This window comes from Solea senegalensis, linkage group LG7 (assembly GCF_019176455.1).
Source record: "Solea senegalensis isolate Sse05_10M linkage group LG7, IFAPA_SoseM_1, whole genome shotgun sequence".
Taxonomy (NCBI): domain Eukaryota; kingdom Metazoa; phylum Chordata; class Actinopteri; order Pleuronectiformes; family Soleidae; genus Solea; species Solea senegalensis.
The window spans coordinates 13,138,322-13,161,558 of NC_058027.1; the positions used below are offsets into that span (position 1 = coordinate 13,138,322).

General features: G+C 40.0%; 2 protein-coding genes across 2 annotated transcripts; one reads left to right on the top strand and one right to left on the bottom strand.

Annotated features, from left to right (window-relative positions):
* Nucleotides 1-688: 688 nt before the first annotated feature.
* Nucleotides 689-8,852, top strand: wdr93 (WD repeat domain 93). The gene is made up of 17 exons (XM_044031200.1): nt 689-748; nt 1,819-1,902; nt 1,985-2,186; nt 3,249-3,313; nt 3,405-3,483; nt 3,572-3,657; nt 4,623-4,704; nt 4,899-5,031; nt 5,126-5,187; nt 5,957-6,046; nt 6,164-6,295; nt 7,209-7,392; nt 7,478-7,538; nt 7,613-7,769; nt 7,934-8,093; nt 8,521-8,619; nt 8,824-8,852. The coding sequence occupies exons 2-16, from the start codon at nt 1,837-1,839 to the stop codon at nt 8,609-8,611; spliced, it is 1,650 nt and encodes a 549-aa protein (XP_043887135.1). The 5' UTR covers nt 689-748; nt 1,819-1,836; the 3' UTR covers nt 8,612-8,619; nt 8,824-8,852.
* A 3,333-nt stretch (nt 8,853-12,185) lies between these two features.
* On the bottom strand, nt 12,186-16,980 carry LOC122772874 (putative gonadotropin-releasing hormone II receptor). Its single transcript, XM_044031201.1, has 4 exons — nt 16,911-16,980; nt 15,469-16,048; nt 14,426-14,630; nt 12,186-13,274 (listed from the first exon to the last, which is right to left on the bottom strand). The coding sequence occupies exons 2-4, from the start codon at nt 16,015-16,017 to the stop codon at nt 12,760-12,762; spliced, it is 1,269 nt and encodes a 422-aa protein (XP_043887136.1). The 5' UTR covers nt 16,018-16,048; nt 16,911-16,980; the 3' UTR covers nt 12,186-12,759.
* Nucleotides 16,981-23,237: the final 6,257 nt, after the last annotated feature.

The following is a 23,237-nucleotide window of genomic DNA, read 5'->3' on the forward strand; positions in this document are numbered from 1 at the left end:
TCCTGTTCAGGAATGCAAGTAAATAACTATAATCATTTTAATACTATTTTTTTGTACATGGAAAGTACATGGAAATCCATGGATAACAATAATACTTATATTTTAGCATTAAAGAGCTTCTGCATACTGCAATAAACATTCCAGAAACGTAAAAAAAAATTCTGATTCTGATAATGACCATTTCTTTCAATTTAGGGCAGCTGTGGCATAAACCTTACATTGGGTGGAGGAAAGAACTGTAAATATTAAAGAACAGACAATGTGTGTCGCACACATTGATTTTCTTGTTTGTTTCCTTTACAACGATCCCTTTTGACAAATATCAGAAGTCGTTTATTCATGACTGCGACTGACAAAGGTCAATTAAGCTAAATGTGTACTTTAAGAGCACTGACATGGATTTCATGGGCTTCAGACAGGGATATGAAAATTCTTCCTTTTCATTGATTTCACCAAAACACTATTCTTTCTTCCATGTCTAATGCTTAAAAAAAAGAAAACGACATCTCATTTTGTTCACGTGATCATTTTTCACCACGTGTCACCTCACTGTTGAAGTAAACGGCCAATATTATTTTCACTGACGTGCGCGCATGTGCTTCTTGGGTTTCTTCGACGTCTGTTGTGTGTGTGGGGGGGTGCTCTCTTACCTGGCAACAAAGCGTCCATAGAAACACTGTTGCCATGGCGACAGTGAAAAACACAGCTCCTGCTGTGAGTGAACCTCCAAAACTTTGGCCAATCTAAGGTAAGACTGCTGCTGTACTGCGATAGACAGATAGATAGACAGATAGATAGATAGATAGATAGATAGATAGATAGATAGACAGATAGATAGATAGATAGATAGACAGATAGATAGATAGATAGATAGATAGATAGATAGACAGATTGATCTAAACAAGTTTAAGACCCACTGCTTCAATCTGGCTTTTACCTGAGATTTATTATGTACTTTATTTATTCTACCCTTTTGAATAAACCTTTTTTTTTACGTTCTTACCTCATTTATTTATTCCTTTATTTACTTATTTGAACTACTGATTCACCTATCTGTAACTACTTGTGTTTTTAATTTCTCTTTTACTTTCTTTTATCGCCTTTTCTGTCTATTGGTCCTAGTTCAACCAATAGTGTTTTTAGTCTCCAGTGTTTTCCCTCACGACTGCTTGTGAGTTACAGGATGTTGTTTCCTTACTTCCTTTCCCATTATTATGTAATCTACAGTAAAGGTGTCACATCACAGTTATAATTTTGATGTGTTTGTGCTTTATTAAATGGTTTAAATAGTTGCAAATATCCTTCTGGCAAAGAAACAGCTTTACTGAAGGTTTTCTGTCCCCAGTGTCAATAATTGCGATAAACCAATTAATAAATATTTTATCTTTTTTTTTCAAACAAATCTTCCCCTTTGATGTGACATTATCAAAGGATAAAAGGTGTATTATTATCATTTTTTGTATTCTTAAACAGAGCAGATACAGCCAGTAACAGAGCCCATACTTAACTGCACAAAAGGCCAAACAACAATCCAATAAAGAGGAGGTGCAGTGAGTGTTCTCTAACCAGAATGGCTCTGTCTACATCCACATAGACCAGACTTTCAGTCTTTTTTATCCACCCGCCACGACCACCTGCTGATTCTTTTAAAGCTAATTCTACATTTGATGATTGAGTGGAAACTAGTCTCCTCTTCAGGTGGATGGGTCAATGCTTTAAAGTGGGGAATCTGCACACAATAGAAAAAAAGCTTGACAGTAGTGTTACATCAAAAAACAAAAATGAACCTTTTTTTTTTAATGTCCTCTCACACAAAAGGTGCACCTGGTGCTGAAAATGGTCAAACCTCGCAAAGCAGCAAAACCAAAAGAGGAGGCTTTGGAGTTGTCCTCTACTAAACAGGTGCACACTTCATGACAGATTCTCCTCATAATGACGAGGAAGAAAGTGAATTAGCGCGTGAGTGTTTGTTCTGATGTGTCAGCTTCCAGAAGGCGCCCTCTGCTTCGCCTGCTCAGACGACGGCCGGTACCTGAGCATCGGTCACAGTCAGGGTGTGTGGGTGTGGTGTGCGTCGTCTCTGAACTTTGATGCTGAATGGCTGAATGACACGCTGGAGGTCACATCCATACAGATGATCCACATGGCTGAGGCAGCTTATCTGCTTGGCACTATTGATGACATGGGTGAGTGATATATGAATGTGATCCATCACCGTAATCAATCTTGTATAAAGTACCTAAGAGGCGATACTTGCGTAAAAGTATCTTACCAGAAAATGACTTTGGCAGAAGTTGAAGTCACTTTTTTTTTTAGAATATTAAGTAGAAGTATGATATTTACTGGACTTAAGTATCAAAAGTAATTTCCTGATATAAAATGTTCTTAGGTTTAAGATGTAAATTGAGCTATGGTAGCTCAGTGGTAGGGCAAGTTGTCTTTCAGCTGGAAGGCTGTGGGTTCAATTCCTGGCGCTGCTAGTACTGTGTGTGAATGGATGAATGGCAAAACTATAGTGTACTGTAACTGTAGCTCATCAAGACGAGAGAGGCGCTATATAAATACAGACCATTACCAACTCTTCTTCTCCTTCTGATTCAAGTAACAAAGATGGTTAGGGGAAATGTAGTGGAGTAAAAGTAAAAGTTACTAGAAATACAAATAAAGTAAAGTACAGATTTGTGAGTACAGAGTAAGGTATGAACCGACGAGAACCCTCAGGTCTTTTCATTTTACTCTTTTGTGTTATCATGGTCCTCGTCTTTGGAGCAGAAGAAGACCTGAGGGCTGCAGAGAATGTTCATATTTATGGTTTTTTTTAAAAACAAATTTAAGATCCAACATTTTAACCTGGCTTTTACCTGAGATTTATTATGTACTTTTATTTAATTTCAGGTTGCTGACACAAATTATTTTTCTCTACCCTTTAGAATAACCCCCCTCCCCCCTTTTTTTATTTTACATGCTTACCTCATGTATTTATTTTAACTACTGATTGACTTATCCTTTATGTGCGACTACTGTTTTTACTTTCTCTTTTACCTTCTTTTATCTCCTGTTTAGTGTTTTTAGTCTCCAGAGTTTTCCCTCGCTGCTGTTTGTGAGTTCCATGATACTTCACTTCCTTTCCTCTCTTCTTTTCCTCACTTCTTCACATCTTCATCACTGTTTTTTCTTTTACATAATACCAGACATTTGTCCTTCTTTGATTATATTTTTACACTGAGTGTTGTCATGTGTTGTTGCAGGTGTCGCTCGGATCTTCGCGTATCACTCCAAAAGCATCCACCTCCTCAGTGTTGTGAATGCCATGGTTGGTATTGTCATTGGTATTGTCATTATTCTTATATTATCGGCCATATCCTAAATATTTCTGCTCATAAATCAAATCCTGTCAATATTAGGACGACATCAACAGAAAGCAAGTGTGCTCTACATTTGAGTTATCTCAAGGAGGACACTATGGAGCCGCAACGATCACTTGTGAGTAAAGACGTTTGAGCTGCGTACGTTGTTGTGTTGTTGTGATGTTTGACATTCAAACGTGAATACTGTCCTACTTGTCTTTCAGGCAACGGCAATGTTTGGCTCGAAGTTCATCACCTGCCCTCAGAAAACTGGCTGAAAGAGTTAGAGAAGGCAGTTACATCCATGCAGGTACCATCACAACAATTGACCATTGTAATGTTTTCATTACTAATGTATAATAGTTGGTAGTTTTAGTGTTTTTATAGACTATTATTATTATTACTATATTTGTGTTTTTTTTTTGAGGGGGTTAACATGTATAAAAACTCTGGAGGTCAGGTCTGGCGAAAATGCGTTATTGGGATAGTTCCCGTGCAACAGAGGCAAAATTGAGTTCTGCCGAATTTCCCGAAACTTGGTGGGAAGATGTTGTAGCCAAAGACGACCAAAAAAGTGGACCCTAACCATGGCCTCAACGCAACTGGAAATCGGCCATTTTGAATTACCCCGCGAAAATGAGCAAACTTGTCTGCGCACGTTTGTCATACTGACATAAAACCTTGTGGTTTCATATTATGTTTTTTTTTTATACTGCTTTTGGTTTACATCGTGTCATGTCATGTCTGTTTGATGTATCTATGCGATGTACAGCACTTTGGTCAACTCTGTTGTTTTTAAACTGTGCTCTTGTGAACACTAAAAATAGTAACATGTATTGTAGGGACTCCTCACTGGATGATTGTCAGAATAAGAATTTATTTACTTAGAAAAGTAAAACTATAGCCCTGTGATCATTTTAATGGATGAATCTTTAAAGTTTTCATAGAGCCCCAGCAGAAAGAACCACATGAAAAACTGTGCTATTTCTTAGATTTTTCTCAATACTGACCTGATTAGGAAGCAGTTTTGCTGTGTTTTTTTGTGGATTGGCTTGAACTATTTTGTTTATTTTACTTGCTGCTATGGTTAAAGCTGTATGTATAGAATTACAAATCCCTCTCCTTTGCCGTCTTTAAAATCTTGCATTATTCCCTCCCTCTCCCTCTTTAGCACACCACAGCTATATCTCTAAATTATTATTACATGTCATTTAGCTTAGTAAATACTGTATGTATTATATTGTATATCACACTTGTCCTTGTTTTAATCTGCAGGAATCAAAGTCCTCAAGAGATATGGATGTAAAATGGTCTCCATTGCCAGCGGCAACTAAAATCAAACTACCAAAAATCCGAGGTAAGATTGTGAAGTCTTTTTAACTGATAGGTATCATTTGAATATATAAATAAAAAAGGTATAATTTTATTGACACTGTTGTTTTTGTATTGCATTGCATTTATCCGTCTGTGGGTTTTATCAGTGCCTCCTCGACTGTCTCTCACTCTCAAAAGCACGAGAACACACACTGCCATGTTTTTAACGTTACACAGGATCGACATCGGAAGGTCTCCACGAGGTGCATGTTACCGATTTTAAAACACACTGTTTGTCAATAGACGAAGACGCCAGGAGACACTGGCTCGGAGCCGACGCAGAATCAAAACATACAAGTGAAAGTGCAAGGTACAGTGAGGTTTACACAAGAGTTATTTTTAATATTGTCTCTGAATCTGAAAGGAAATGCAGATTTCTCACATGTATGTTTGTTTTTTTTAAGATGCACCCAGCACTTTCTCCTGCCTTGTGGTCAATTCCTTGTGGACAGTAAAGCTCTGACAGGTTTGTAATGCAGGTGGAGCAGTACATGGATCTCCAGTACTTTCATTATTTTACAACTCAGCTCATCCAAAACTCTGCTGCTGGTTTATTAACCAGGATCAGGATGAGAGAGCATATTAGTCCAGTCTTCGCTGCCCTACACTGGCTCGCTGTAACGTGTAGAGTTGAATTTAAGGTTCTCCTCCTTGTATACAAAGCACCGCAAAGAACACTGCGATCGTCTGCTGCTGGTTCACTGGAGGTTCCCCACAACAGCCGAAAGAAAATTGGGGATGCTGCCTTTGTTACTTACGGCCGTAAACATTGAAACACACTTAGATATCAGGGAAGCCAGCTTCTTCTTTAAAAGAAGACTTAAAACTCTAGCCTTCAACTTTTTATTCCACCCTGTATTGTGTTTTATTGTTGTATTTGCTTTTTAAATTAAAAAAAAAAATTCCTTTACTTTATAAAATCCTCATTTATAAACCTTGTATGAAAGGTGCTATTCAAATGTTTGTTGTTATTATTATTATTATTATTGTTGTTATTGTTGTTGTTGTTATTAGTAGTAGTAGTAATAGTAGTAGTAGTATAATAACATTGAATTTTCCATGATGGAGGAACGTGTAAAAATTGCCTAGTACTATTTTAGAACTCATTTCACTCAAACGATTTAGCTGTCCAAGAGAAACACATAACACATGTGAAGAACTTCAGGAGAATAGACACAAGAGTGAACCCCTGCTGAGTATTTCAACAGATTTCATCCCATCTGACCTTTTCTCAGCAGAATGGTCCGTCGCTATCTGTGTGTGGTGGACTGGAAGCCTCAATCTTCTTCACTATTCGCTGCAAAAAACACCAACACACAGATCAGGTCGACTTTTTCTCTTTGGACGCTCACAAGCATGCCTGTATATTGAGTGGCCTATTTTATTAGAGGTAATAATGAGGTAATAATCGATAATACCTTAATGTTTTGTTGTTCTAGCAGATCATGAACCCATGCCGGATATGGTGTGGCCAAACGCAAAGGAAATCCTCTGCTCTGCTGTTAGTAGATGCACTCGCTACGTAGCTCTTGGGCTTGAGGATGCCTTGGTGTGTGTGTGGGACAGGCAGACTGGTGAGCGGACGCTGTGGTGATGTATATCTGACTTTTTTTAACAACAGGAATAAAAGACACACACTGTTTTCCTAACCTTAACCCTAACCATCACAACTAAGTGCCTTACCCTAACCGGAACCCATTTCTAACCCTTACTCGAAAACTAAGTCTTTTCTTCTAACCCTCAAAAAGCCATTTCAAGAGGTGACAGAACATGAGGACCAGCCAAAATGTCCTTACTCCCTATAGTCTAGGGTTAATTTAAGTATTTTTGGTCCTCATAAAGATACCCATACAGTACAAGAACACACACACCATTCTGTATGTGAAGAGTTAATGTTTTTATTAATAGGAAGTATGATACATGAATAAAATAAAACTCAATGAAGTGTAGAAGAAAGGCAGGAGAACAAACTTACACTCTACCAGTGTCCAAACACCTATACGTCAAATTAGTCTGATCGCTGCTTTGATTCATCCACAATTCTGGACCATGTGTCTGATATAGATAACAATTCACTCAAAGGACAGCAACCAAGGCTGACCAAAGTGTTTTAAGAATTTAAAGGCACAGCAACATAAAAGACATAAAACATAAAATCAATAACAGTAGAAGTAAAACAGTAAAATAGTGTCATATTAAAATAGTAAAATGGTAAAAACTACATAGGTTGACTAGTTTTATCCTGAAGTGAAGGCCAAGGAGAAGAGGTGGGTCTTCAAAAGTGATTTAAAATGTTCAATGGTGGAGGCAGATTTCATTTTCATGGGTTACTCGTTCCAAAGTTCAGGGGCAGCTACAGAAAAGGCCTGATCGCCCCGGGTTTGTAGTCAGGATTTTGGCAAATCTCTAACAAAAGAATCTGAAAGCAGCTTGTATTTGTCCGAGTGACCGATGCATTGTTCGCGTCACTTGTGTCCTTTCCCTCAGGTTCCCCGTTGTCTGTTGTTTTAATGTCGGCGACAGATAGTCCCCTGTTCAGAATGCAGTTTGTGGATCTCTTCCCTGTGTCCGACGATGAAGTCCATCTTTCCGTGGTGTGCAAAAGTGGAGCGATTCACACAGTCACCACAGGACGGGGGACACCGCCCCGCACAGTGCTTCTTGCTGAAAGGTTACGTGGGGAATCGAACGCAGTCATTATTTATCACAAAAGGAAAAAGAAACACATGAATACATTATTTCCTATGTTGTTTCAGGCCAAAAACCAGTGGAGATCTGCCAACTATCGTTACATCAGTGCCATTCCTTCAGAACATGGTAGGAACGTGAGGAGAAGTACTCATAAGTCTCCTCTGACCCTGCCGTCTTACTTTTCCCTCTGCTTCATCCAGTTCCTTGTGGTTCAAAGAAATGGGAAAATATTCCTCCAAGACGTCGTCAGCAAAACCACCGTGTGCTTCTTGAAACCTCCAAAAACGAATGTGATCGCTTCTTCCTGCATCCCAGTGTATGATCTGAACACCAGACAGCAAATGCTCTTCATACGAGGTAAAGTTTGGTTCGGTTTAGAGAAAAGCATTGATGACAGCATCACTGCTAAACCCTTTCAGAGGAGAGTGACTTTCAAATGGAGGCCATGTTTGAATGTTTAAAAAGCAGGAACTTGGACAAACATGGTAGGGTTTCATGAAAGGGTTTCCTGTTTCACGCAGGTGACTCCAGCTACAAAACAGCCACCGAGATCCTCTTCTTCCGTTTTGGAGAGTGGGACATCTTCAAGCCGTACATAGATTTACCTGCAGATTCTGTAAAACAAGACACATTCAGCTTCGTCACTCTAGAAGAATCCTGCAACCTCTACCTCCAGCAGAGGTTTGTATTACTTGTGTCTTTACGCCTCTATAATTTGAACATGTGCTGTTACGAGTCCCACCTCAAGGTCTAAGCCCAGACAATAACATCAAGCTTATCGCAGACGAAGCGTTTAGCACGGTTTGTGCTGTTGGGGAAAATATGACGGTTTCTGAGAGCTGAGAAATTGCACATCAAAGCCAACATGTGGTCATTTCACTCGGGCTGTGGCAGGATTTAGCAACAGCACTGTGCTCCGGTCATGGAGGAAGCACTGAACAAATAGTTTTAATTAACTGATTCTAATGATTCAGCAATACTGAAAACAACTGCTTAACAAGTCACTAGTCACTCGTTTGTGTGTGTTGTGTAAAACGAAGTCACAGCAGTTTCATGCAGCCGTGCAGTGATGACTCCGCCCATGTGTTTCCTCTGTGTCCATATAAAGAGCACTGTCTGCGGAGGAGAGGAGCAAAGCCATCACACAGACATGGGAGCAGCTACAGGAAACTGTCACGACAGAAACCGAGCGAAGCTGAATCTAACGGTATTAAAAAAAACACTCACATTGTTTCCTTGGATTTGGATCAGGAAATGTGTTTGTGTGTAAAGCCACCTCTCTTATGTACAGTATTTAAACAGGATGTTTATGCTTATGTACAACAATTTAGTTCATCTTCTACTGGGTTATCCTCCACATGAGGGTCACAGGCCTTTATTCCTTATCTTCTTCTTCTTCTTTTCCTTTCAGCTGCTCCCTTCAGGGGTCGCCACAGCGAATCTACCTCCTCCATCTCACCCTGTTCTCTGCATCCCCCTCTCTCACACCAACTAACTTCATGTCCTCTTTCACTGCATCCGTAAACCTTCTCTTTGGTCTTCCTCTAGACCTCCTGCCTGGCAGTTCCAACCCCAGCGTCCTTCTACCAATATACTCACTATCCCTCCTCTGTACATGACCAAACCATCTCATTCTGGCCTCTCTGACCTTATCTCCAAAACATCTAACATGTGCTGTTCCTCTGATTGACTCATTCCTGATCCTATCCATCTTCATCACTCCCAAAGAGAACCTCAACATCTTCATCTCTGCTACCTCCAGCTCTGCTTCCTGTCTTTTCCTCAGTGCCACTGTCTCTAGACCATACAGCATCGCTGGTCTCACCACTGTCTTGTATATCTTTCCTTCATTCTGGCTGATACTCTTTTATCACACATTACCCCTGACACTTTTCTCCACCCATTCCAACCAGCTTGAATTTTCTTCACCTCTTTTCCACAATCTCCACTGCTCTGGACTGTTGACCCTAAATACTTAGACTCCTCCACCTTCTTTATCTCCACTCCCTGTAGCCTCATGGTTCCAGTTGGGTTCCTCTCATTCACACACATATATTCTGTCTTGCTGCGACTAACCTTCATTCCTCTCCTTTCTAGAGCATATCTCCACCTCTCGAGCTTTTCCTCCACCTGGTCCCTGCTCTCACCACAGATCACAATGTCATTCTGCAAACATCATAGTCCATGGAGATTCCTGTCTAAGCTCATCTGTCAGTCTGTCCATCACCACCGCAAACAAGAAGGGACTCAGAGCCGAACCCTGATGTAGTCCCACCTCCACCTTGAACTTCTCTGTCACACCTACAGCACACCTCACCGCTGTCTCACAGTTGGCATACATGTCCTGCACCAGTCTAACATACTTCTCTGCCACTCCAGACTTCCTCACACAGTACCATATTTCCTCTCTCGGCTCATGCCTCTTCTGGAAAAAAGTATTCACTACAGCCATTTCCATCCTTTTTGCAAAGTCTACCACCATCTGTCCCTCTGTGTTCCTGTCTTGGATACCAAACCTGCCCATCACTTCTTCATCACCTCTATTTCCTGCACCAACATGTCCATTGAAGTCTGCACCAATTACCACTCTCCCACCTATGGGGATATTCTGCATCACTTCATCTAACTCACTCCAGAATGTTTCCTTCTCCTCTAATTCACATCCCACCTGTGGGGCATAGCCACTAATAACATTTAACATCACACCTTCAATTTCAAGCTTCAGACTCATCAGTCTATGTGACACTCTTTTCATTTCCAGGACATTCCTAACAAACTCCTCTTTTAGGATAACCCCTACTCCATTTCTCTTCCTATCTATACCATAGTAGTACAACTAAGCTTCTCGCCTTGCTACATTTCCACCTGGTCTCCTGGACACACAGTATGTTCACCTTCCTTCTCTGCATCATGTCAATCAACTCTCTAGCTTTTCCCTTCATCGTCCCAACATTCAAAGTCCCTACTCTCAGTCCCAGACTCTTGCCTTTCCTCTTTTCTCTCTGTTTCTGAACCCGCCTTCCTCCTCTCCTCCTTTGACTTCGACCCCCTGTAGCCCAATTTCCACTGTTACCCTGTAGGTTATCGGCACCAATGGCAGTCGTTGTTAACCCGGGCCTCGACCGATCCGGTATGGAAGTCATAGGTTCGATTTGCATATTTGGTTTTGGCACAAGTTTTACGCTGGATGCCCTTCCTGACGCAACCCTCTGCATTTATCCGGGCTTGGGACCGGCTCAAAAAGACACAGGGTTGTGACCTCCTAAGGCTGCATTCCTTTATTCCTTATATGAAACAAAATTATAACTCATAGTATATCACTAAGTACAAGTCTTACGACCAGGCCTAGGGGAAAAACCTGATCACAACAAGACTAAGGAGACTCCCTCTTCCCAACTCTCAAGAAACCACCAGCAACAAGTAAAACAAACCATTTTAAAAGTTTATTAAAATCAAGCACAAAATGTCTGCTGGCAGTCTGGCTGTGAGTGGTTTGAGGAAGTCTGCAGCTGGGATGTTCAGGCCTCTTATTCAGCTCCTGGGATCCACCTAGACTCAAACACATGACATTCACTCTAAACATGCACACCTGCAACCCATCTCACACTCACACATGCAGACACATGGTAGAACATCCTCAGGTTTCTGAGGAATATTGTAGGATACCTGGGCAGATATATCTTTTATCTCTGACCCATTCAAATCCATAATAATCAAGTGGTTGTTATGCAGCGATCTAGATGAAAATTAGATGATGAAAATAGTGAAATTGAGCGCATATGAATCTATAATCATCAGTAATGTACGACTGCCATCTTTGAGTTTAGCTTGGTGCCAGAACTATTACAGCAATTCTTCTTTTCTAAGACTGAAGAAAAGATGTATTATTGCATCTTTTATGTTCCGTCTTCACCAGTTGTTTCAAATTATTCTGTGGCATCTCTCTGTGAAAGGGAACTGTTACCAATACTGATTTTAATAACAACCTAAAACTGAATTTGAATGGCTAAAAAGGCGTTTTGAGTTAATGCCAAAGATCCACGTGTGATTGAGAACACAATGGAAGCAGGTGCTCTATTTAAAGTGTTTGGCATGTGTTTGATTTTGTGTGTTTGTGATGTTTACCCGTATGAACATTGTCTGCGTCTGAGATAAATCCAAGCAGGAATTTTAAATGATTTTGTAACAAAATGATTCATAATTAAAACCTGATATTATTCATTTTATTGTGATTTACAAAGTTCAGTAAGCTGGTTGGCTTTTTTTTTTTCTTTTCTTTTTTTTAAATCTGTTGCTTTCAGTCTTTAAATTACACTAAGCCAGTGATCATTTAAAATAATTCATATTAAATGACTCCCTCATAAATGACAGTAAATAATTACCCAACACATTTGATCAGCTAAGCATTTTTACAGGTTTAAGCCAAAAGTATTTTTTTATTTCATACACGACATGAGTTCTCATTTTCAAGAGCGATCTGTCAATGAAGAAATGAATCGGCTACATTTCAGCAAACCTGCTGCTCACAGGATTTGAAAATGTCTCGCGTCATATTCAAAAATAATGTCTGTGGACTGGAAAATTCCATCCGTTTTAACTGACAAGACAATAAATTGTGTAAAATAAATAAATGATCACATTTGATAACTAAAAGTTATTTACACTACCTAATCAGTCTTTTTATATCCTTTATTTAAAACGAACAAATGAAAAGAAATATGTTATTATAAATGAGTAAATACAGTGTTTCAAGGTTGTATTTCATTTCAGATCTCTTCAGATATCTTAACCCTGGCTGAAAAGGGTTAAAGGTCATCAATATTATTCAAAGTTCTAACAAAAGAATATTTAACCATAATTTCAGGTTTTTTTGAGAATGATTACAAAGACCTCTCTCATTGCTACAAATCAATTTGCCTTTCCATTTGGCCGACATGACTCATTATCAGTGATTGTAGGCACTCGCCCCCCCGGGGACTCTGCTGCCGCATGTCAATACAGACACCGAAGCATGTATGCATAAGAGAATGCACACAAATGATGGCGTTGCTGTGAAACACTGTTTACAGTTAAAGCAATTTGTGTGATTTTCTCTTCCCTCGGGGGCTCGCTGTAATTTTAAGTCTGAATGTTGGACATTAGACATTCACTGAATATATTTAATTCAAGATGACGACAATTTTCAATCTACAGAGCTGATAAACCTTACATGAAATACAGTATAAAGTCATTTCATTTTGAAACGTCACATGAAATACGAGAAGAATCCACACAATTTAAACGATGAATACATATGAATAAATAGATAAACAGAAGTAAAAACTGTTTGCAGTATTTCACAATCTCCTCATATAATGCTGCTACTGCTGCAGGACTGGTTTAGATCTCTTTCTGTAAAATTGTTCGCTGTTAAAAAGCTGCGGCCTGGCGTTACACACTCTTTGCTGTACAGCGCAAACTCCTCGGGGGTGGCGGGGCTCATCTCTCGTCTCAGTGGTAAAAAATTGGCGGCACAGGTGAAAGATCCGGTCATAACTGTGTTATTATCCAGGTCGGATGCCTTGGCAGCGTTGCAGTAAAACTTCCGGAGCCCCTTCCGGAAGTGAATGGTGAACAGGCCGTAGATGACTGGGTCCAAGCAGGCGTTCACCAGACCAAAGATGAACATGATGTGGGTCAGTGAGTGAGAAACCTTCCCCTCGAGGTCATCAGGAAAGAACCAGTACCACAGACCCAGCAGATAGTACGGAGTCCAGCAGATGATAAAAGACAAGACTATTACGATGCTCATTTTTAACGTTCTCATCCGAGCTCTGGGGATGTTATTCTTTGAACATCGCAAATGCACTTCACTGGAGGGCACTGGGGGCAGAGCAGATAAAACACACAAGACAAAGCACTTATTAGACAGGGCTTATGCAGGACAGAGAGTGGTCAGATTTTGTGGAAAAAGACGGTTGCTCTTTGTTCCAAAGTTTTCCATTTTCATTTGCAACACGATGGAATGAGCAGAATCAACATATCTCTACACATCACTTCTTAAATGACCGTTAAACCATGTCTTCAGTCGGTATATTGAATCATTAGAACCAGTTAATCATTCAGTACTTCATCTGACTCCATCTGACTGATATGCAGCGGCAGGACTAAATACACAGACTCCTCTGTGAAATGAGATTCATGCATGTTTTCAGGATTTTTCAGTCTCTTTAACTGATCTACACTTCGGCATTGTTTGGTTTGATTCTTGTGTGGGACGTCTTGCTCATGACTCTTCCAGTGACGACAGTCTAACCAATCAGTGGGCGTCAGTCTGACGACGTCACTTGGAACCTCACCAGAGCAGGTACTAAGGTAAAGTTCCAGGTACTATACTAAAAAAAATGGGCCATGCGGAGGCGAGTCGAGTCATGCCGGTACCATGTAGTGGAAAAGCGGCATTAGTTAAGCGCGTAAGGTGAGGAGATCCTCAGTGTTGGTTGATTGAACTTCATCGTCTGAGATATTCACACAAAAGGTTAGGAAAACATTACTAAATCCCAAACATGTCAAGATGGTGGTAGTACTGAGGTGAAAAAAAAAAATCCAGGATCTAAATAATAGGAGGAGTCATTTTCAGTCCAAAGACTGTATACAAAAGTGGACATAGTTCTTCCTATTGCAAAACTAACTGTGACTGTGATTTGCAATTTGACCAGCACCATGTCAGTTTTTTAAACCCGTAGATCACAACCACGACTGTTCACTCAAATGACATCACGTTCTACTGAAGAAGACCAGAAGCTAACAATTGAGATCAATAATTCCTCAGGAAAACGCTTACTTACTCTATTAAAGTGAGAAGTAAGCTTATTTTCCAAATTCAAGTCTATGGATCATCCTACAGAAGCTTTAAAGCAAACACAGCCCACATTTCAGGCCACACAGCAGTAGAGACAGCTGTTATGTTACATAAGCCTTACTCAGTCACGTTAACCCGAGCCTCTTGAGCGTCCGCCCCAGTTTAAACTCACGGTTGTTCGTCTTCAGTCGTTTGGAGATCTCCCACAAGATCCTCGTGTAACAGGTGACCATGATGACCAGCGGCAGCAGGAACAGGCAGGAAAAGGTGAACATGTTGTAGGCCGTTTCATGCCAGCGAGAGGCAAAGCTTCCTCGCGTCGTACACTGAGTGAAGTCCGCGGGGTGAACGATGGTCACATTGTGAAAAAGAAATATCTAAGGAGGGAAAAGGACAACTTTATCATTCATGCATACTGTATGAATGTGTTTGGGACACATGCCATCAATCAGGATACGAATGTGTCTCCTCTGTCTACTCCACCAGTCGAGGCAGATGGCCGTACACTTGAATCTGTCAGAGATTTTCCAAGTGTTTTGCTTGTTTCATCAATAATGAGTTGTTTCTATAGGTTTTTTTTTATTCATAGATTAATTTTACGTCATAAACACATTTATATTGTGAACTATGTATCGCTCCATATCAAAACAAACACTGTCGTTGAGAAATCTTGTGAAATATCATCATAAATATTATTATTTCGAGGTCTTTTTCTCAAAAAGTTGGACTTTTTTTCGTGACTGACCAAACTAGACACTTGATTATTTGCGTTTGAGAACCCTGTCTATGACGATTGTAAGGTCTCAACGTGTGTGATGAATTGGTGCTACACAAATAAATAAAAACCGAATGTAAATCAATACATTCGAAAGATTTTACCACACATGTTTTTCCTCACAAGCTGCTGCTCCTCCTGGACCACATTTGTTTTATGATTATTTCACTTATATTTACTTATAGACATCAAAACTAATGATGCAAATGTTCTTTCTCTGTGCCTCCAGTGATGTCTGTTTAAAACATGAGCGCTTCAGGCCAATAAATGTTGGCAAGAAGCTGCTCTGAACTGAGGAGGAGGAGGGGAGGGCAGATCCACACACTTGAGATATTTTTTGCCATGTTGGTCTGTCTTTGGATTGAGTATTAAACAACTCTGTTTATAACTCAGTCAAAGGTCCTGTGTCCTGACCCACGTTGCTGCTTAAAAAACTTTACCTGAGGGACTGACAGCATGACACTCATGGCCCACGCCACAGACAACATGACTTTGTTTCTCTTCCGGGCCTTGCTGATAGCCAGAGGGTTGAGAATAGCTGACTGCCTGTCCAGGCTGATCACCACGGTGACAAACGCACAGGAGTACATGGCCTGCAGTTTAAGAAACATCAGTAGCCTGCAGGCAAAGTCCCCAGCAAGCCACTGGACTGTGATGTTCCACACGGCATCCACGGGCATCACAATGAAGGTCACGAGCAGATCAGCGACCGTCAGGTTGATGATCAGCACTCTGACATGGGATTTGCGTTTGCCTTCGCCGTGCGCTGCCCAAAGCACAGCCAGGTTGCAAAAGGCAGACGTGGCACAGAGGATGAAGGTAATGATCACCCTGACTTTGGCTGCTGTGGTAAATGTGGGCAGCTGCAGGATGTCGCCCCCTGCTGTCCAGTTGGAAGGGGGAGAGGAGCAGTTGCAATTGGCATTCAGTTGGTGGTCTGTTGTCAGGTGATGAATGGTCACAGCAGAGTCACAGGGAGTGGAGTTCATTTTCAGAAGCTCGCAGAGGAAGAAACATTCTCTGTTAGTGAGAGGAAAACAAACATAGTGAGTCAACTAGTTACTAGATGGATGAGTCAGAAGCCATGAAGGTGCGGAGCATCCCATATACTGTAAATGTTTACATAAAAGCATCATTTGCTTTACAGGTGGAAAAATCAAACTAACACTCTGTGGAATATGTTAACAATTATTACAACCTACAGACTTAAGCACATGTTTCTGAAAGTGCATGTAATAATATAATAATAATAATAATAACCACAGCACCTATTAATCTATTAAAGCATTTATTTTTCTAGAAAGGAGAGGGGTGAACAAAATGTTATTTTTCCCTTCTTTTGTAAATTAACAACAAATAATATTATTTCTCCAGTTGCCATGGTCACAATATAATGGACTTCTGGTGTGCGCGAGCCCAAGAATTCATCATATTTTAAACCTTCGATTTAACAAGCACAGGTTACTCAAGTGGCCACACTCATCATAGGCTGAGAAAAATCAAAGGACACGAAGACAGAGTTCTTCATTTGCGGAGGTTCTGCTTCTCATAAATAAATAAGGGGCGTGTTGAAAGAGTAGCCCGCACACAATATATACATGTTAATATTAACAACAACAATAGAACAGGATGTTGTCTCATTACAGGTCCTTTTAAAAAAACATGGCACAGACATACAGTCATGCACTGCGCTGCCCTCATTGATCGTGTTAATATGCCGCTACTAATTGTAGAAACTTATTGTTATATGTCTCAAATATGTGGACGTGTAAATCAAACCGAACATCCCAACAATTAAAAGAGACGGTTCAATATGAGACAGATGCGCGCACAGTAACTGTGCGTGACCCACTTAGGCCTAAGCATGAAGAAACAAACTTACGTTTTTTGTGCAATGGATGTTGCGAGACCACAAGTAACTGGTCAGAGGCTGGAGGACGAACAAACACACCAACGACAACTCTCCTCTTCTGTCATCCAGCGCGTCCTGTGCGCGCTCTGTCTCTGTGCGCTCTGCGCGCGCTCTGCGTCCTCTTCACTTTCGTCTGCATACCGATCACAGCCGCGTAACGTACAGAAGAAACCGCCGGGGTGTGGTCTGTCATCACTACCCAGTCACTGACAAGTTAGAAAAGAAAAGAATAGAATAGAATAACCAAACAAATGCTGCCAAGACAATAGAATCAATCTGATGCTTATGCTGAGTGAAGTTTAGGGGGCATTACACACCACCTGTTGGCCAGGAGCAGCCACAGTATATATACTGTATATATTTACATACATATAGTTACTGGTACCACATAATAATTTTTACACTTTGATAACAAAAAAACTTTATTCCAGGTAAAGTGAAACATTTCAGAAGGATATACATCATTATTATTTACTATCGAGAGTGAATCAGTCAATCAGTCAGGTTGTCCTGTACTTGTTTATACCACATGCAAAACTCCTTATCTTAACTTTATAAGTGAAAATGATGTCTTAGTTTGGTTCGTTGTGTCTCTACAAATACATTCACATGTGGCTGAGTTTGTCCTTAAAGAGTGCACATCTATCTACACATTGTCTAATAAAATAAAAGCTTATAGGGGTTTAAGTAAATCTAACTACTGGACTCTGTTTCCATGGAGATTTCTCTCTGAAGGTTGAACATAGGTCAAGGTGAGAAGGAGAGGTGACAGGGATTAATCAAAGCACTCTTTCAACTTCTCACAGTAAATTCCTCTGTCTTATCCATTTCAGTTTAAGAAATGTAAAATCACATGTCAGTTGGGGCCACCAACGAGCTGCAATTACATAAGTGCTAACAGTTTTAATGCTGGCAAGGTTGAACTGTCTTCTCTATAAGTTTTTCCTTTGCAATGTGCTATAAGTTTAGCCATTTACTACAACCATGCTGAGAAAAAGGAATTCTGTGTTTTGTTTTTGTTTCCTGTAAAGGGAAAAAAAGACATTTTCTGTACACACAAAGAGGACAAAACATAACTGTTTTTGATCCAGAATCACTTCTTTTAGTTCAAAAGCTAAATTAAAGCACAGAGAGGAAGAATAAAGTTATAAAGGTATCCTTTTTCTAGGTGTATGTGCTGGACTGTGATCTGAGCACTCACACAGTGGTGTGAGGGCCTATTGGAATTTAGAACTGGCCTTAAAATTTCATAAAATAAGGCTAACACGTAAAAGTGGTGCAAAATGGCTCAGTAGTGCCCCCAAAGGTGAAACCCTGTAGATCAGAGCCGAAATGAAGCTGCTCAAAATTTCACGAAACTTGGTGGAAATATTTTCCTGATTAATCGATGAATCTTTTGGTCTATAAAATATCAGAAAACCTTAAAAAAATGTCATCTCTGTTATCCAGAGCAAAAAAAAGCTTAAACAATCAGAAATCTTGTTTTAATCATGAAAAAAGCTTCAAAATAGTTGTCGATTCATTTAGTAATCGATTAATAATCGATTAATCGATTAATTGTTTCAGCTCTAGTGGAAATATTTCACAACCCAAGACTGACAATGAGACAATGTCCTCAACTCAACAGGAAGTTGGCCACTTTGAATTTGGCGTCCAATACAGAACAAAAACCCAATCTTGGTGATTTGCATAGCGCCACCTGTCGGCAGCATGGCGGCTGCGAGAGCCTGCACAATGCTGAAGAGGCAAACGCTGAGTCTTTCTTTCTTTCTTTCTTTTTTCTTTCTTTCTGTCTTTAATTTCTTTCTTTCTCTCTTTCTTTCTTTCTGTCTTTAATTTCTTTCTTTCTTTCTCTCTTTCTTTCTTTCTTTCTGTCTTTAATTTCTTTCTTTCACTCTTTCATTCTTTCTCTCTTTCTTTTCTTTCTTTGTGCTGGTTGAAAATGTTGTCAAATTGCAGTCAGTAGCATCAGACAGACAGTGCTACCTTGTTTTTTGTGTGCAGAGCAATGATTACGTTATGGGTGTTGTATGTCACCGTGTGTCATAGTATGTACAGAGTGACTGGTACTGTTTGCTCAACTCAGGCAAATATTACCTTATAGTTATTGAAGTTTTCTCATTGAGTCTTTGGTATTTGCTGTGAGATTTACAGGCTGTCGGTCGGAGGATTAGTAGTCGTTCACGATAAAAAAGTACTATTTTTATTATTTTAGGTTTAAATTTGCTGTGTGTAACTGATGAGAACATCAGTGTAGTGTTTTGTTTTTGTTTTTTTATCTTGGCACCTGTGGCATTCCACTTGTTTTTGAAGGCAAGGAGGAAAGATAAAAGCAACAGGCTATGGTCATAAACTGTCAGTCAATAAGTAAGAATATACTTAGTAGCCTGTCTAAGGGAAAATGTGTCTATTTCTCACTTGATTCACAGTGTGAAATAACATTTTCCTGGGGAGTTAAGGGTCTCAAAACATCAAAATGGCACCTGCCAAATAGTCAACCTGGATGCTTTAAAACAGGAAATCAGATTGAGTGACATCATGACTGGTTGTCACTTGGTTGGGGGGTAAAATTCTAAAACGGGATATTCAGGATTTTCCCTGAATAAATACTTCTTGCAACTGGGTCGTGAGACATCAGACATACACTACAAGCGCTGGCAGTGTTGCTGAATTATGCACTGGGGCTTAAATAATGTGATTCAGCAGAATTATAAGATGCACACAAAAGCGAGGTTTGGAGTGTTTGCCTATAATGAGATGAATTAACATGCTGAGTCAGAGGAAACGTCATCTTTGCTACTAACACAAGACTGTAATGTTTAACTGGGGTTGAGCCTGAAGTGTGCTCTTCTACAGAGTTTTCCATTTCACCCTGGAGCAGGACAGACAAATCAGCACAAATGTATTTAAAAAATAATTTAAAAAAATGCACTTGGAAAAGTGCTAATGCAAAGAGAACAATATTCAACATTTCTCAGTTTTAAGAAACTAATATCGATCTAACGTATTCAGTCTCTTTGTGATGTCCTTGTTTGCATGTTACAGGATCTGTTTTGATTCATTATGATGGATTAATTTCCCTGGTTCCACTTTACTTTTATGTGTTGTTCATGTTACGACCAGGAAAGAACGGAACACGCTGACCCAAAGCATGTTGTTATTAGTCAGCCTTGTCTTCCGGCTCCGGGGGAAGTACAACACAACTCAGAACTCTCAAAAGAGCCAGGTGTTTGAAAGGACTAATCCTGTTGATCAGCATGATTGCTGAGAGTCAGTTTTGCTTGGCTGTTAGCACATAGCCCTACGTGCACTGTGGTTTTTGCCAATGAAGTCCTGTTCAGATAACATCCTCAGTCCTCAAGTACAACTGAAATCTGTTTCAACAGTCACATTATGGGGACTTGTCTTCCTATTGGGGACAAAATGCAACTCCCCATAATGTAAATGATTACATTTAAGGTAAATACATGCTATATGGTTTGGATAAGGTAAGGTTAAAGTTAAAGTTAAAGTTAAAGGAATACTTCATCGAAATTGTGCTTCCCAGCCTCACTTTCCACTGGGTTGAGAAATATCTTCATTCTTTTCTTTGTTACGTGCCCACCAGTGACACTTGGTCCGAGCCTTGAAACTGCAACGCTAATTCCACACCTTTTAGACCCACTCGTAGTGGGATGGGACCTCATTCCCAGAATGTAAACAGTGTCCACCAACAGTTACGCTAATAGGACCAAGTGTGGGTGAAGTATTCCTTTAAGGTTAGGGTTAGGCCAGTAGTAGTTATGGTTAAGGTTAGAGTAAGTCTCTAGAGAGAGAGCGAGAAAAAGACAAGAGAAGCTCCAGTGAATCAAAGCAGGAAATACAATTCTAACCAGTGGAAAAAGAAATCATGTGAAATCATCCATCCATCATCTACTGCTTTATCCTCCACATGAGGGTTTGCGGGTCAATGGAGCCAATCCCAGCTGACACAGTCCGTTGCAGGGCAAACACACACACAGACGACCGCTGCATGTTTTTGAACTGTGGGAGGAAACTGGAGAACCTGGAGAAACCCACACACACAGGGAGAACATATCATCTGCAGAAAGACCCTTGTTCTGACCATGTAGATGCAAATAAATGGATGAATGAGCCCTGGTTAGTGGAAAAGAAAAGAAAAGTACGAGAGGAGGCGGTCTCTGATACATCATGAGTATGGGAATGTGGTCACATGCGTCTTGATTCCCATAATAGGAGAATTACATCGTCACGCTGCAAAATGGCACAATACAAAAGCGACATTGCAAGCAACCATCTGTCACTCATTAAATGATGCTGAAAAAAATAAAACATAATAGTGACGATTATCTGAAAGACAAAACTGAAACATGGGCTTCTCTCTTTATGTTCAGGTATTGTGGTTGGAAAATGATGTAAGGAAAGGTCAGAGGTCAGCAAGATAGGGAACTAGCACAAAACTGAAGAACAAAGCTCTGACTCCAATGTGTTGAATAATGATATTGGGGGGGATAAACTAAAATATAAACTAACTAACTAAACTAAATAAACTAAACTGTTGTCCAAGAGTTTGCACGGTGCCATTTTTTGACTGGAAACATAAGCCATGTGTAAGATGACCTGTTCTGAAATTGTGCTGAAGAACATCTTGACAGTTCATTTGAGGACAAGGCAGAAATCCAAACACACACACACTCTTGCACAAGCTAATGCAATACACACACAGATCATGTTCATTGCAGTATAAGAAGTGGTCGAAATCTCTGAGAGAAAGAGAGAGAGAGAGAGGCTGAATTAAACTGCAACTTATGTTGTTGTTTTTACTCTAACTCAAAATAAAGCTTTGCCTCCTTTAAGTGTTCATTTCATCGACGTTTATAACAAATTCACGGTTAAGTAAATATAAGAGAATATGCATATTGAATGTGTTTAGTTGTGCTCCTTTATTATGCTCATTCTCAAGGAACACATGCTTTTCATGCTTATTGTCGCCTTGTTTTACTCCTGTTGTACAATGTTTAATTTTGTGATAAATTAAGCAAAGCAGAGGCACAACGTGTTCAGCTCTGAAACATACAGTACATGTACAGTATGTATGAGTTTTCTTTTGTTTCAAGGCACAATAGGCAGAATTTCTTGACATTATTAACCAATAATTCCATAATAACCTTTTGGCACAATGTAAATTAAGTGATGTGTGAAAGGGAGCTACACTTCTGCACCTATCTGAATTCTGTTTACAACCTTGCAACTAAATCCGTAGTATAACAGGCAGCTTTAGACCAATCATCAAGCGCTTAGGCTTCAAGGCATGGAATCCAAAGGCATGGATCGATATGGACACATTCATGTTGTGATAACTTAAATCTGATGTATTTCTGACAGGATTTCTGAAAGTGTGGTAATCATGTTTCACGACAAGGGCAGACTTTATAGTGTCATTTATTAAAGGGTTTTACATTCGATTTCATTTTCAAAGTAAATTCATTTGTTCAATTAAAGCAAATCCCCTGAGCCACAGTGGCAGTAGCCGGGTACAGAGGTCAGGGTCAAACTGGGCAACGCAGCTGCTGTGTTGAGCTATAGGTAAAAATCCATCCCCATATGGTTAGATTCAGCTTTCTCTGCTATAAAGAACACGATGCTCCTTCCCAAATTGACACTTATTCTTTTAAAACCCTCCTGCTGCCATTCTGACCCGCTCAGGTCAGAATGACCCACACAAGGCAGCAGGAGGGATAAAATACAAGGACATGTTGTGAAGGTGAATCGTAATCTAATTATTCTGCACGTGCACAAGGGAATTAAAATGACTGCCGCTAAAGTGAGTAATCCACACAAAATGTGCACATCCCTATGTTCTCGTTAACAAGAACGGTTGTCGTGGCGATAACCCCCATGATGAAGTATTTCAGCAAAATCAGCACTGGCAGTAATTGACAAAATTATGAGTGCTTGAGCTGGTCGTGCATTCACATCTGAGTGTAAGCACTGATTTTGCGACACCTACAGTCATCGGTTGAAAAAGGCAATCGTGTCAATCTCAGTCGCGTTTATAAGCTAATACGTGCTGAAGAGAATAGTGGATGACGTCACCATTAAACTCCTGACCGAATGAGTGCCTTATCCTAAATGGTGTTGATTTGCTTCATGTGAATCAGACATCCCTAAAGCCTGATGACAAATGATGCTTTAATAAATATATAGTATGTTGTATGAACACACTCAGTCTTTAAAAACAAAGCATGAATCCCTTAAACCTCCAGGAAACAAAGTGCTTGTCAACCTATTAATCTG